Source organism: Alexandromys fortis, unplaced genomic scaffold, assembly GCF_014885135.2.
Source record: "Alexandromys fortis isolate MF-2015 unplaced genomic scaffold, M_Fortis_MF-2015_v1.1 scaffold_58, whole genome shotgun sequence".
NCBI classification, from domain to species: Eukaryota; Metazoa; Chordata; class Mammalia; order Rodentia; family Cricetidae; genus Alexandromys; species Alexandromys fortis.
The window spans coordinates 10,448,319-10,464,832 of record NW_026067940.1 but is presented as its reverse complement, the minus strand read 5'-3'; the positions used below and the strand labels follow the sequence as shown (position 1 = coordinate 10,464,832).

Below are 16,514 nucleotides of genomic sequence, written 5' to 3'. Positions count from 1 at the left end.
TAGAGTCCCTGCCCTAAAAACTTTTGATAAACAGTGCTGGAGAGGTGAGAGAGAGAAGAAATGTGGACTTACAGATAGGAAATAAGAAAAAAAAAAAAAAAACAGAACGTTACCAAGAAGACAGCCTGGTCTATAAACTGAGTTCCAGGACAGCTAGGGCTGTTACACAGAGAAACCGTGCCTCAAAAAATAATAAAAGAAGAGGAAAAAAAGCAAGCAAGCAAGAAAATGCAGGGTTTTTTTTTCTTTTTTTGTCTTTGTTAATGCCAGGAGGTATAAGTCAAATAAACCCTTTTCTCCCCTGATGGAGGTGGGTTTTGTATCTTATCTGTTGCTTTCATTGGTTAAAATAAAGAAACTGCCTAGGCCCATTTGATAGGCCAACCCTTAGGTGGGTGGAGTAAACAGAACAGAATTCTGGGAGAAAGAAGCTGAGTCAAAGAGTCGCCATGATTCTCCCACTCCAGACAGACGCAGGTTAAGATCTTTCCTGGTAAGCCAGCTCGTGGGCTACACAGATTATTAGAAATGGGTTAGATTAATATGTAAGAGCTAGCCAATAAGAGGCTACAGATAACGGGCCAGGCAGTATTTAAAAGAATACAGTTTCCGCGTAAGCTGGGAGCTGGGGCAGCAGGGAAGCGGCCTGCAGCTCCATCAACACTCCCCTACTTGCTTTCTGGTCATAGTGTTTCATCACAGCAACAGTAACTGTAAGACAGGCCTTTAAAACACTTCACTAATGGGGCTTTCTCCCTAGTCCCTTTCAACTCTGTAGTTAGTTATGGATGGTCTAGAACTCGCTATTACCAACTACCCCTTTGAGATAAATTCTAGTCTATGATTTGTCTGCCTTAGCTACCTAGGAGCTGGGACTACAGACGCGACCTCTCATATAACAGAAAAGGTTGCTCTCTAGCTGGGTGGTAGTGCCATGACTTCAGTCCTAGCACTCAGAAGGCAGAGGCAAGTGGATTTACAGGAGTTCAAGGCCAGCCCTATCTCAAAAAAACCCAAAACAACAACAACAACAACCCCGTCTCTGTTGGCAAACAAATGAAATCAATCCTGATGACCGGAGTAAAATCTAGGAAATCCCATGTGCCAGGAAAGATTTACTATCTACAATTTCTCTTGGGATTTGTACACAGATGCCACAAGCATGCATACCCCCACCAAACAAATAAATTTAATTTAATAAATAGTCTATTTCTTCTAAAAAAAAAAAAGAAAGAAATTATTACCAAAAAAATTACCCTTACCTTAGGACAGAGAAATAAATCAGTACTGAGTAAATGGTAATAGTCTTTATATCAAAAGCCAGATGTAATGGCACACCTACAATCCCAGCACTCAAGTTAAAGCAAGAGGATCAAGCATTCAAGATTAATAACAGGCTACTTGGGACCCCATACACCTGCCACTCAAAAAAAGCAAAATAAACACAAGAAACTTACTCATGGAAAGGGAGGCAATAATCAAGAGCACAAATGAATCCAACAAACAACTGCAGAACAAGTTATTTTATTTTCATGAATAAAAGCAGTAGTTGGAAACAGAAGAAGGCAATTTCCAGATATGTATATGACAAAAGCAGCAGGCTTTCCTAAACATGAAGACAAAGGTATTACAGAAAGAACATGATTGGGTTCTGACTTCAATAGGACAAGAAGCACAAAGTGCGGAAGCCTGTCCCAGTAGGAGGCTCACAGGGTCATGAATTCAGCTCTCACTCCTCAAAATCACTCCAGAAACAGTCTCTCCTGAGTGTCACCAGGCTCTGGTGCAGAGGTAGGGCACCACAAGTCCTTGTGTCTGGCTGTACAGTTACCTTCAATATCTCAATCTTCAAGCAAGTAGTTAGGGTTGACTACCAAGTAGGGGTCTTCCTCAAAGCTCTCGCTTTCTTCCGTGGAGCCTTTCAGTCCAGCCTGTGTAAGCTCAATCAGAACGTGATCCTGTGGAACAGTTTGTCTTCAGTCCAACTCTTTTAAATGTCTGCTACTTACATTCTCTTGTTTCCTGTCCGAAAGCCCTTGGACCAGAACCACCCCTTAAAATCAAACCAGTGTTCTCAGCTCCATTCTTACAGGATGCTGGCCTTTACTTAGAACTGCCAGAAAAAACTAAGACACTCAGCAGGTACTGTGATTTTAATAAGATATCCTTCACATTTTATTAAATGCTTGTTGATGTAACTTCAAAAAAGGAAACTGCTTGAATTTTAAGATTATACAATTGTATAAAATTCTCTAATATCTAAATCTGTTTTAGTCTTATTTACTGTTACCAGTTAATTTTTAATTACTGCTGATAAGCCCTTTTCATTCACTCCCCTCCCACTTTCTGAGACAGTCTACACAGCCAGACTAGCCCGAAACTTACAATTTTCCTGCCCTTAGTCACTTGAATGCTGGGATTTTAAGTGTGTGTGTGTCATCAGCAAGATTCTACTCCCCTTTTTCCTTTTTCTCTTTTTTTTAAACCAATTTATTCTGAAGAGTTCTTAGGCACTTGATGTGGGTGCCGCAAATCAAACCCGGGTGCTCAGGGAGCACATTGCATGCTCATCACCATTGAACCATCTCTCCAGCTCTTATTTATATTTATGAGATATCATACACAGGGCCTTTCACAGGCTAGACTGATTCTACTTCTAAGTGGACTAACAATGGGTCAAAGATGCTATGGTAGTATACACCTTGTAATACCACCACTCAGGTGGCTAAGGCACAAATACCTTGAATTCTAGGCTAGCGTAGGCTTCACAGTAAGACATGATCTCCAAGTAAACAAACAACAAAACATCTAAACATAATTTACCTGGAAATTTTCTCTCTGATCAAGTAAAAATAAATGTAGAACATGTTATCTGCCCTCTTCTTTCCCAGCCCCTAAACAATCTTTGCCAAATAAAATGGAACAATTCAAACAAGACTGTTACTGGATTGAGGAAGATGAAACAGGTGATGCTAGAGGACTAGCTGAGAACTTACCAGACAGCAGTGTGTGAATGGAGTTTACAGGGTGAAAATAAAGGTAACTACAGCACCACACAGGGGCTATAGATACAGCATAGACCTAAGGCTGACCAGCACATACAAACCCAGAATTCAATGCCAGTATAAAGACACCACAAATAAGATTCAAAAGCTACTTGTTCAGCTTTTACCTAAATCCTGCTTATTTTAGTAAAAGATGTACGTTCCTTGTTGTTAATTCTCCTTAACCACAAAACCCCAATGATTCAAAATACACAAACTCATCAAAAAGCCTACAAAGCAACCTGCGGATATAGGGACTCCCCTTACCCTGGAGCCCAGGCAGTGGATACATACGTAGTGTGTTAGACGATGAACAACCTTCTCTATGATCCTCTTTTTATTTATGAGCTCCTCTTCAGAGTCTATTTCTGACTCAATTTCCTTCAGGTACCAATTAACAAGCTCACTCCTCTTTAATGCTGACTCGTCCTCCTCTACAGCAAAAACACATTATTTAAAAGAACTGATATTTAACAAACTGCATTGCCAATTCATGGTGCATGCACGTGCACAAACACACACATGCAACAATAACAACAAAACAAACAAAAAAACCTTAGCTTTGATTATAGAAACTGCAAAATAAGGTGCAAGAGTTATGGCTTTGGTTTAGAACATGTGCTTAACAAGTACCAAAAACTGGGTTCAATCCTTAGTACCACACACATACAAAAGATATAAAATCAGGTGTTAACTGTAAACTCCTCTTCAGAGTACTTCATTTTCTTTGTTCTTTTGAGGTGGGGGGTCTTCTCACTATATAGTCTTGGCTATATGTAGACCAGGTTTTAAACCTGCCTCTGAGTGCTAGGACTAAAAGTGTAGGCTGTCACACCCAGCCAGAATCTACTTCTGATTCAATTTCTTTCAAGTATTAGGTGAAACCAGCTGTGAAAGTCTCCAGCACAGATTAGATTTTTGCATGATGAAAGAAGCCTAAAAGCTACCAGAGTTATCCTTGGAACTGTTCAGTCCCAAGCACACACATTGGGCAGCTCACAACCTACTCTAACTCTTGCTCTGAGGGATCCAAATGCCCTTTTGATTTCCATGGGCACCCATACACAAAAAGAATCAACTATAACTCTAACAGATGATTGTTTTCCTTCTGCTCACAGCTAACTGGAGAATGGTGAAACTCATAATCACAACAATCAATTAAGGGTAAGAACTGGGCCAGTGTTCCAGCAACCGGTACTGATGGGCAGAGGAGGATTTTATTACATTTGTGGTAGCTATACAGGTTTCTTGAGTTCAACTTGCTTGTAACGGAGAGACCATTTGTTGGGAAGAAAACAACTATTGTAATTTAACCTGCAAAAATGTTATGTTCTTTATATGATCAGATCTAAAGATTCTGCTTCAATATCATAAATACACGAACAGGAATGGTCTATAAGTCAACATAAATGACCATCTCTTCTGATAGAACACAATGCTTAACATCAGAAGTGGCAGAAATAAATAGCATGTCAGAATGACAGCAAGTACACAGTGGAGAGCACATACTCACCTTCTTCCATTTTCCTGAGGTGGAGCACAATGAGGTTAGAGATTCGGCAGTACTCAGCAAAGCCCAGCCTCAGGGAGGGCTTGGAAACAGGTTCCTGATTGGCATCTTCACTGGGACCGTTGATCCCATTCACAGGGGCTGGGCTGTCAGCATGACCTAAGGAAAGAAGTAACCACCTGATTGTCTTTGTGCCTTTAACATGCCCTCATCTAGCATTCAGGCACAAACTCCTTAAGCTTAACATGAACTTCAGAAAACAACCATTTAATAAATAAATTTGGAACAAATTAATATCCTATTAGTGAAGACAACTCACTTGGGAGGAATATTAGGGATGGAGGTCAGAGACTTTATTGATATTTGATTGGCAGCAAGGCATGGTTGTGCACAGCTTTAAACCCAGCACTTAGAAGGCAGAGACAGGCGGATCTTTGTTTTTGTGGCCAACCTGGTCTACAGAACTAGTTTGACGACAGGCTCCAAAGCCAGAAAAAAGAGGCTGAACCAGAAGACAGAAGCTATAAATTTAATATAGTTTAGGCTACCTACCTAATGACATTTCCCCCCTGCATCCACTAGTCAATTTGCAGTGTTATGAACAAAAGCAATCTGTTATTCACCTGTCTCAATGTGATTGAGAAGTTTAATCCTCCTTTTAATTATCATTGTGCATATGGCCACTTGTGAGCATGCCATAGTATGTCTGTGGAAATCAGAAGATAACTGTGGATTTAGTCCTCTTTTACATGGGTGCAGGGTAATGTTTTCTTTCAGTCTTTCAAGTACATATATTTTGTATAACTACTTAACTGTGCTTCAGTTTATAGTTAATTTAAAATCCATTTGCCTTCCCCTTCTGAATACATCTACTTCACAGCCATCGACCAGTGCATTGGTGCTATGGCGGTTTGAAAGAAAATGGCCCCCAATGGGACAGGCACTATTAGGAGGTGTGGCCTTGTTAGAGAAGTATCACTGTAGGGGGTGGGCTTTGAGTCTTTTGCTCAACCTTCCCTCAATGTGACAGTCGGCTGACTTCCTGTTGCCTGCAAGATGTAGGACTGTCAGCCACTAGCACCATGTCTACCTGCATACCATCATGTTCCTGTTCCCCATCATGATAATGAACTAAACCTCTGAAACTATAAGTGAGCCCCCAATTAAATGTTTTCTTTATAAGAGTTACCATGGTTATTATGTCTCTTCACAGCAATGAAATCCCAAATTAAGACAGGTACCATAACATCCTGCAAGATCAGTTTCTATCTACAGACCAGTGATAAGCAAGCTCCTCACCATTGATGCCATCTGGGCCTTCATCCGTCTCCATCTGGATCTCTTCCTCTTGATCTAGGTTGACATCAGGCGTTTCTACACGGATGATTGATTTATTCAGTAACCGAAAAGCTTCCTTCACATGTTTAGGCTGGACCTAACCCATGAGTAATGAGACAATTTAGCCATGTAAAAGGATATTTTATGCCAAACAGCTAAGAATACTGTGCTCCTCCCCATGTACACTATTAACTCAGCAAAATGGCTGAAATGACAGACAACATCATATATTGACCAAAACAAAGACTAACCCACTGCAGTCATATACGAATTTGCTGTGGGACAATGGTTTTACCCTGTAAAGATTTGTTTCTTGTACTTGTTTAATAAAATGCCGATTGGCCAGTAGGCAGGCAGAAAGTAGAGGCAGGGCAATGAGAATTCTGGGAGAGAAAAGCTCACAGTCTTCAGCCTTCACCCAGAGGCAGAACAAGATGTGACTGCCTCACTGAAAAAAGTACCAAGCCACGTGGCTAACACAGACAAGAATTATGGGCTAATATAAGTTATAAGAGTTAATAAGAAGCCTGAGCTAATAGGCCAAACAGTTTATAATTAATGTAGACCTCTGTGTGATTCTTTGGAACTGAAAGCTGCAGGAACAGGAGGGACAGAAACCTTGGTCAACACAAATTAATACAATTGTTTAGCAGACTCTTTCAATAAAGGCACTTGGCTTTTAATTGCAAAAGCAGTATGTGTACTTTCTTCCCATTTTATGTGCATACTTTTCTTTGTGGTCTGCAGAGGCCAGAAGAAAGTATTGGATCCCTTGGAAATGGAGACATAGACAATTGCAAGCCATTATGTGGGTGCTGCAAATAGAACCAGTGTTCTCTTACCTGAGCCCAGCAATATGCACTTCATGCATTCTTAACCATTTCCCCAGCTCCACTTTCTTTCATCTTTTTTTATTTTTATTTTTTTTTTCATTTTTTTCTTTAAGTCTTGAGACAGAATTCTCTGTTCCTGGCTCTTCTTGAACTCAAGAGATTTGCCCCCCCCCCCCCCCCCCCCCCCCCCCCCCCCCCCCCCCCCCCCCCCCCCCCCCCCCCCCCCCCCCCCCCCCCCCCCCCCCACCCCCCCGCCATTACTTCACAGTACTCAGAACTAAATCTAGGGCTCAACACAAGCACCCTACCACTCAGTTACATGCCCAAACCTTGTTTCACTGATTTGAGACAACATCCTATGGAGCTCAAGAGGACCTCAAACTTGGATTGGAGCGATGACCCTACCCATCCCTTTCAAAAACAAAATTTGAATTCTAACTGAACTTTGTATATAGAAGTACACAAAAGCCTTTGTTTGAAGCAGAGATGTATGGCTTCCAATATCCTCTCCCTCATACTCTAATATTTGCTTGTGAATCTAGGGCTCAAAGAGCAATTTAAAACCCATGGAGCTAAGGTTATATAGATCAGTGCCAAATGTGTTTAGCATGTACAAGGCTCTAAACTTAATCCCAAGCACACACAAAAATCAAAATAATAGCCAAACCCAACACACACTGATTACACCATCCTTAAGGAAAAAGGCTCCTTCTGAGACAGGAGACACGGCCACATTTGTATTCCCAGCCAAAGGCCAAGGACACTTACTTGAGATATGCTTCTCTGGATGAATGATTACTTACCTCTATCTGTACTCCACAACTACTGATTAGAATATATTATCTGTTACTAACAGTCTATCTACTTAATAACTGCAAGACAGCAACCTTCCCACTGGGAGAATAAGAATAGTACCAACTGGTTCTGAAGGTTCCATAACAAAGGTAAAAACATGCCCACAAGCCAACTCATGCATTCCTCTGTTATCAGAGGGACTGTGGTACCTCGTCACAGCAGTGCATCCGGGCCATTGATTCTGAGAGGCGGATCATACTCTCCAGCTGTCGCACAGTGATTCTCCATGAGGACTTAGTGACCCCAGAGCCATCCCTCTGGCGGAGGCGTTTGTATTGCTCCACAATGAAGTCCTCCGACTCTTTGGATATCTGTTTCAAAACCAGTCAAGTCAGGGAGACGTTTACACTCACTTCCCTTGATGGGCTACATTAGACTTCAGTTAAAGAGGATCCCATGTGGGAACACTCTGGGGAACTTAGAAGTTGAAACTTTAAGCTATCACAAAGACAATGAATTAGTTCAGAAACCGGTATTAAGAAGCTTATAAATTCCATGTACTAATTTTATGAGCATGAAGACAATAGACTAGTTTAAGCAAATGACCATTTCTAAATGACATTTAACAAACGAAGCAATAGAATAAAAAGAAATGCCTTTTGCACCTCAAGTGTCAAAGCTCACTAACTGTATTAACACTCAGACTAAACTTAAGGCTCAGATCAAGAACTCATGCTGGCTTTAGGTGAAAAGACAGCATACACTGACCTAAGAGGCCCTCAGTTTTTAAGAACAAGAAATGTACAGAGGTACAAGTATGTAGTCCTGGTGAACACACATTCTTCATACAAAAGTCACTCAAAATCCTACTTAATTTTACTGTTAAACAGAGTTTAACTATGTAAGCTATAATATCTGGCCAAAAATTTTTTAATAGTATTTAATAAGTCAAATATAAAAATTATTCAAATTAAAAATAATCTCTCAATCATTTCTGAAGAAACAAACTAGTATTCAAAACAAACAAAACACAAAACTTAAAATTTAAGGAGATTATAGTACACTTAGCAGGTTTTAAAAGGAGCATACCAAGTTGGGAAAGAAAAGTAGTGGGGGTATGGGAGGAGTGAGGTCTGGAAGTTGGAGGTAGATTTACCAAAACACATTATATTCAAGTATGAAACTTTCAAGCAACAAGTTAAAAAAGATTTAAGGACATGAAAAAGATAAACACATTAAGGTACATCGGCACCTTCCTATAAACTAAGCAGTAGGAATCTAAAGCAGGATTATGTTTGAAGCTTGCCTGGTCTACATAGTGGAGATCCTGCCTCAAAAGATCAAAACCAAAACCAACCAAAGCTAAAGATAAAAAAATAAAACCAAAACCAAGTACAGGTTCAGTTAATTTCAACTTAACTCATTTATTTAAATGGTTTTAACATACACACACATGCATTCACGAACGCACAGCTTATGCAGGTACAGCAAGGCAGATTACCTTGGGCTTAAACTGTCGGGCAAAGAGAAGATACCTTCTGATATCATCAAGGGAATAAACTCTGTCAATCGATTCTTCAATCCTTGAATGCAAGTCTACTATACGCCTGGCGATAGCATAATCTGTCACCTAATTTCAAACAAGAAGATAACTTCTATTAATCCTAGTTAGTGGTGACTCCAAAGTACCCCATAGGTAATTTATAGCTACAAATGATTTCTCATCTGGGCATGTAGTCAATGCCTATAATCCCAGTACTTGGGAAGCAGAGGCAGGAATAGCAGCAGTTCAATGAAGTTAACATTAACTACAAAAGATGTTCAATGTCAGTATAAACTACAGGAGACCCTACCCTGAAACAAAGACAAAATTAATCTCTATGCTACTGAAAAAGTTAATAATAGGTACCAACATTCTGAGCAGTTTTTATTTCATTTTTTTAGATTTATTTATTCTATGTGCATGAGTATTTTGCCTGCAAGTATGCCTGTACACTATGTTCATGTCTGATGTGCACTGGGGTGAAAAGAGGGCACTGGATCTCCTGAAATGAGTTAATAGATATTTGTGAGCCATCATGTGGATACTGAGAATTGTATCTGGGTCTTTGCAATAACAAAGTCTCTTAACTGTTGAGCCATCTCTACAGCCCCACAAGCAAAGTCCTCACAAAAGAATTTTTTAATTAAAAAAATACATTTTATGCTCGGTATGGTGGCATATGTCTTTAATCCCAGCACTGGGAAGGCAGAATCTCTTTGATCTTGAGGCCATCCTGGCCTGCATAGCAAGTTCCAAACAAGCCAGAATTTTGGTGAGACCTGTCTCAAAAAAAAAAAAAAAAAAAAAACCCAACAACAATAAAATTTATTTTCTGTGTATGGTGTTTTGCCTCTGTGTATGTGTTTGCACCGTGTACATGCTTAGTGCCCACAATGGCCAAAAAAGGGCTTCAGATCCCATGGAACTGGAGTTACAGGTGGTTGTGAGCCACCACATGGGTGTTAAAAATTGAACCTGGTCCTCTGCAAAAGCAGTAAGTGCTCTTAACCATTAAACCATCTCTCTAGAGATATTCCACTTAAAAAATATATCTGTAAGGAATGGGCTACCTTTAATAACCATATTTGCTATGAAAACAGAAAAAAGAACTAGTGGGGAGGAAGGGAACCTGCCACAACAAACAGGCAGATCTCTTGTGAGTTTGTGGCCAACCTGGTCTACAGAGCTAGTTCCAGGACAGGCTCCAAAGCTAGAAAACAAAACAAAACAACAAAAAACAGGTGGTAGTAAGTAACCAATTAGAGCAAAGTTACTGTTTGACAGGTGAATGGAAATGATACAAAGCCTGAGGGTTGCACACCTTTGATCCCAGTTTTTTGGAGGCAGAGGCAGGTGATTCTCTGTGATTTTTCAGCCTAGAGAGTTACAGGATAGCTGGGGCCACATAGAGACCCTGTCTCAAAATACAAACAAACAAAACTCAAACTCTAATGAAATCTAGTAGCATATGCTAACTTAAAAATTAATTTTAAGGGGCTGGAGAGATGATTCAGTGGCTCAGAGCACTGGTTGTTCTTCCAGGACTTGGGTTCAATTCCCAACACCAAATGAGACAACTCATACCTACCTGTCTGTAGCTCCAGTTCCAGGGCCTCTGACACCCTCACACATACATCCATGCCGGCAAATACCAATGCACATAAAATAACAATAGCAGAGCTTTACAGGGAACTCATTACATGACACTGTTTCCTCAGGAATGTGTAGAAGCAAACCTCATAAAAACCCCATAAAGAAGATATTAATTTTATTTTATATAGAAGCAAACTGAGTCCCAGAAGAGTTAAATAATCTGTCCAAGGACTTAGTAAGTAGTGGAGACAGGACTGATCAGTCTGGCTTCAGTGTCCTCTCAGTCACTACATTATTATCCAGGAGTTAACTGTGGTCATGCCCTCCCCCAAACACTCACAACAGCAAGGCAGTTTTATTTAGATAATGTTTCAAGTCAGGTTGGAAGCAGGGTTTTGCACTGTTACTACTAAATAGAGGAACTCCTTGCTCAGCAAATGAGTACAAATGAGCCCGCAAAGATGGCCACAGTGGGTTACAGAGTTCAGCGCCAGCATGAGTCACATTAAACTTTGTGAGGTGGTGGAGAGGGTGGGCTGTTTGTGCGTTATCACACACAAATAACTCTGGCCAGAAGTAGTACAACCGAGGGGCACCAAAGGTCATAAAACTGAACACAAATGGAAAACATGAACAGATTAAGTGGTTGGTTACCTCATTGCACTCATCCACCAAGATAAAGAAGAGATCAAAGCGGGACATGATAGGTGCCGACAGACTGATGTTCTGTTTCAGTGATTTTGATCTGTCATAGTGTCCGCTGACAGGGTTTGCTGCAGCTAAAATGGATGTCCTGGCATTCAGAGTTGCCTGAATGAGAAAAAAACATGAGACTAAAGAACAAACACAAACAGGCCAATATAGATACAAGGAAAAGTTGTGTCTCATGCAATTAACAAAACAGAAGTAAAATGGTGCAGCTGGCTTTCTCGGACCACCAGTCCCCAAATCATGACATGGAGACTTATTATTTGTTATGAATGCTAGGCCTTAGTTTAGGCTTGTTCCACTAGCTCTTATACCTTATTTTAACCTGTTTCTCTTCATCTACATTTTGCTTCCGAGTTTTTTACTTTTCTTTCACTCTGTATGTCCTACTTTCTTGCTTTCTCCATGTCTGTCTGGTAGTTGCATGGCTGGTTGGTCCCTGGCATCTCCCTTGAGTCTAAATTCCTTTTCATACTTATTCTCTCTGCTTCCCATCCCGGCCTACCCCTCTACTGTCTAACTACTGCAGCTTTTTTATTAAACCAATCAGGTGCCTTAGGCAGGCATGCAACACACCTTCACACAGTTAAATATTCTGCAGCATACACAAATGTAACACATCTTTACATAGTTATACAAATGTAGCATAAACAAATATAACACTTTATATAATTAAATATTCCATTCTGCAACAAAAAGCAGAAGGCTTTTTCAACTACTGAATCATCAAAACTAAAGTATGATAAGAGCACAATAAGCTCTTCTATATTGGTGATGTAATCTCTTATGTGTCCCTTAGCCAGCACTCTGCTAGGAATTTACCTTTTAACTACATACAGTGGATACTCAGTTTACTACAATAACTGTATCTTGTGACACACAAGACTAAAAATGAAGCCAGGCAGTTGTGGCAGAGCAGATCTTGGGAGGCAGAGGCAGGCGGATCTCTGTGAGATCAAGGTGAGTCTGGTCTACAAGAGCTAGTTCCAGGACTGGCTCTAAAGTTAGGGAAACCCTGTCTCGAAAAATCAAAAAGACTGAAAACAACCCACCCAATGTATGGTTCATGCAGGTTCAATGTCATGGGCTAGTAAGTCACAACTGACCTAGTAGGACTATAGAACTATAGGAAGACTGACAATAAAATTAAGTGAAAGGAGGAAAGAACTGTATGCATCAGCTTATTTGTATGTGAAGTATTCCCACAATACATACCTAATATCCATTGTACTGGGAGTTGAAGGTGAAGATTTCTCTTAAATTTATACACCAGTAAATACTTTAAAATTTTTTAACTAACAAAGATATTGCTTTCTTTCAAGTTTATATATTTACAAATTTACAGTTTACAGATTTTTTTAAATTATGGGTATGCATGTCTGTCTCTGTGTAAGTGCATGTGCATGCAAATCCTGTAGGAGCCAGAAGAAGGCTCTGGAATCCCTAGAGCTAAACTGTTCACTGTGAGTTCTGGGAACTGAACTTGGGTTCTCTGCGAGAACAGAACAATCTCTTAATTGCTGAGCCATCTGTCTGTCCACCAAACCTGATTTTAATAAGCTAAGATTCTCTCTAATGTTGGTCATAATATAATTCTTTTCATTTAAATTATTTGTTATCTTTGAGTATTTTGTGGTACTGGGACCAATAGCTGTTTTTGTTTTAACAAGCATGTTTATCAAAGAATGTGGGTTTTATTTATGAAAATTTTGCCAAACACAGTTAACAAGACAGCACAGCAGGTAAAAGCCCCTTCCACGAAAGCCTAGTGACATGAGTGTGACCCCCAGAAACCCATGTGAAAATGGAAGGAAAAAACAAAATGCACAAAGCAGTCTTCTGTCACATGTACTCCTCCCCCAATAAATAAACATTTCTAAAGCATTTTGACAAATCAGAAGAAATGCTAAAAATTACACTAGTGCAATCAGTTTCTATCACAGCAATATATGTACACTAGACTCTCAATAACATCTGTACCTTACATTTTAGATCAGTATTACACATTGAAACAATGCATTTCACCAGGTGGACATCTCTATCATACTAATCTCCACAACTAAGGGGATACACACCTTTACTCCTGCTTTAGTGATAGATATGGTCTGCTGCTCCATAGCTTCATGAATAGCGACTTGGTCCCGCATGTCCATCTTATCAAATTCATCAATACAACAGACACCCTGTAACCAAACAGATCTAACATTAAGGAATTTCCTTTTAGGGCTGGAAATAATAGCTTGGTGTTAGTTACTTGACTTGCTTGTGTGAGGAAAGCAGACAAAACTGCTTTGTAAAAACAGATGTAAAACGATAATCTCACAAAGTGTCCAGAAACCTCTCCATTCCCTAGGCAAATGGAAGACAGGATGTAAACATTCTTAACTCCTGTTTAGACAAGACTGTCCAATAGAACAAAGGGCTGGAAGCGATACTCATGTTACTCATTTAAACTAAGAGCAAATACCTAAAAGTAAAACTAATAATATGCAGACAATGTACTCTTCTCAACATTTAAACCTCAGCCTCAAGAGACTTGGGCTGTCCCAGCACTTGGGAGGCAGAGGCAGGCAGATCTCTGTGAGTTCGAGACCAGCCTGGTCTACAAGAGCTAGTTCCAGGACAGGCTCCAAAACCACAGAGAAACCCTGTCACGAAAAACCAAAAAAAAAAAAAAAAATCTTTATTGAAACATCACATTGCAATCAATAAATACGTACACGCAAGTGATGAAACATAAGAGGTATTTTGTCAATCAAAAATAAAACTAAAGGACAGAACTAAAGAAGAAAACCTTGGGAAAAAATCTTTGCAAATTCTGTCATGTAGGTATAAGAGGTGTAGACAATATAGCAAGAATGGGGCATTGTAGAAATCATACAAGAGTTGATGCAGAGAGCGTTAAGGAGATACTGTGGTCCATAAAGAATTGTGTCCTAAAGAAATGGTCAAAGTTTCTAAAATGGTGCTTACCCCGAAGATCACTGTGGTCCCTGACACAAAGTACCATGGGATGCGATGGCACCGAGGCATGTGTGGCTCCATCTCCTGCAATATTGGAGAAATAACAAAGTCACACTTTGGCCTCACAGTTGAAACTCTAAATTTGGTTTGAAACGTACTTCAGGTCTATGGCTATTACAAATATACTCTCAATATCATCTAAAATATACTTCAGTGTAACTGGTTCACTCAGCACTAGATTGATTCACAGTGATATATATATATATTTCTGGATTCTATAATAATTTTTAATGAGCTTGAGTTCAGGATTTTCTTTAGATAATTATGTAACTTTACTAATATATATTAAATTATATTATATGCATGCTGTTAGATATTCCCACTCTTCTTACACAGTTCCTGCATAGACCCCACCTGAAGGTCCACTACAAAGAAAAGTAAGTTACAGATTTTGTTGTATTACACACGTTTATTGGTTCAGTAAAAACTGATAAGAAATAGCAGTTAGAAAATAACATCAAAGTTAGAGGATATCAGAAGAGTCACTGATAGAATATGATTGTGAGTAGGGCTTTAAACACAACTTTAAAGGTAATTGCAGAGAAGCAGTAATAAACATGAATGCAGTTACAGAAATAAATGTCACTTATTCATGAACAAGGTACCATGGGTTAAACAGTTGCTGTACTGCAAGACAGCCAGGCCCAGTGTGACAGGCAGCATCAAGGTAAAACAGCTATGTAAACAAAGTGCCTCATCTTTCTATACCCTTAGTGGAAAGCACGTGTGTTTGTGTGTGTGTTTATGCATTTGCAGATCAGTGATTCTTAACCTATAGTTTCTGACCACTTGGGAGTCATATATCAGATATCCTGCATTTCAGATATTTATTTACATTACAGTTCATAACAGTAGCAAAATTACAGTTGTGCAGCTGCAATATAATCATTTTTGTATGGGGATTACACAACATGAGGGACTATATTAAATAATTGCAGTATTAAGAAGGTTGAGAACCACTGCACTACATTCAGGGATAAACCCTCTATTAAACACTATATTCAGGGATCACACTTAATATCTAAAGCAAAGTGTATGAAATAGATGTCATTCACATAGAAAGAGAAGTGGGAGAAGGAGGGAAAGAGAGGAAGAAAGAGGAGAAGGTGGGAGGGGAAAGAAGTTGCCACTGTTAAGTCCAAAACATTTAGGATATAAGTGGTAACTGGTAAATGAGGCATTCTCAGTAGAATCTCAATCAGTTCTGTCTTAGAATATTTGTCTTTCTTCCCTTCTTCTAGATAAGCACTTACTGCCTTTAGTTCTGAATATTTCTTCAAATCTTCTACATAGGAAACTCCAACAGAAAATAGAGAATGTGTATTTTGGTGGATTTCTATAGATGATAAAAAAAAAAAACCAAGGCTGAGAGTATGAATAAAAACATTAAAATGAATTATTAGACACAGGTGCAGATATGACTATTATTACTCCAGAATCTTGGCATTTGAATTGGCCTTTTCAGGAGGCAGATATTGAATTCTTAGGAATTGTAACCCTACCTCAGATAAAGCATCAGATGGATTGAAAGCATAGTGCCAAAAGGACAGAGAAGATGACTAAGGTTGTATGTGGCTAATACAGCAGTGAATCTATGGGGTTGTTATAACAATGGAATATTCAGATAAACATTCCTGCAGTCTCAGAAATAGACCATAAAGCAATTCATGTTTCTGGGAAGAAGATTATAAGGTATTATAAAATAAATTGACACTGACCATTCAGGCTGTACAAAAAACACAGAACCACAACTGAAGAACTCTCAAAGGTACCAATGGCCCTAACTTACAAATGGTTAACTAAGAAACCTAAATGGGCTAAGCAATGATCTTTATCAAAAGAAAAACTGCAGGCTTTAGAACAGCAGGTGCAGGAGCATTTAGATGTTCAGTATATTGAAGAATCAACCAATTTCTAAAATTCTTCTGTAATGTTGTAAAAGTAAATCTGGAAAATGGAAAATGGTAACAGATTTAAGAGCTGTTAATAAGGTGATTCCACTAATGGACTCTCAACAGTCTGCCATTTTTTTTTTTACCTTCTCTATTGCCTAAAGGATGGTAATGTGGGATTTCCCTCTGTATGCTGTGAATACCATTGATTAATAAGGAAACTGGCTTGGCCTG

The 16,514-nt window shown here is 39.3% G+C and overlaps 1 protein-coding gene across 1 annotated transcript in view; it reads right to left on the bottom strand.

The window, feature by feature from the left end:
- Positions 1-1,508: 1,508 nt before the first annotated feature.
- Positions 1,509-16,514, bottom strand: part of Mcm6 (minichromosome maintenance complex component 6) — a 32,984-nt gene continuing 17,978 nt past the window's right edge. The window contains exons 8-17 of the mRNA XM_050147610.1: positions 15,642-15,724; positions 14,338-14,412; positions 13,440-13,547; positions 11,311-11,466; positions 9,022-9,150; positions 7,730-7,891; positions 5,854-5,989; positions 4,558-4,713; positions 3,339-3,478; positions 1,509-1,958 (exon numbers count right to left, since the gene is read on the bottom strand). Of these exons, the coding sequence (XP_050003567.1) occupies positions 1,842-1,958; positions 3,339-3,478; positions 4,558-4,713; positions 5,854-5,989; positions 7,730-7,891; positions 9,022-9,150; positions 11,311-11,466; positions 13,440-13,547; positions 14,338-14,412; positions 15,642-15,724 (1,262 nt within the window). The 3' untranslated portion in view covers positions 1,509-1,841. The remainder of the gene's footprint in view (positions 1,959-3,338; positions 3,479-4,557; positions 4,714-5,853; positions 5,990-7,729; positions 7,892-9,021; positions 9,151-11,310; positions 11,467-13,439; positions 13,548-14,337; positions 14,413-15,641; positions 15,725-16,514) is intronic.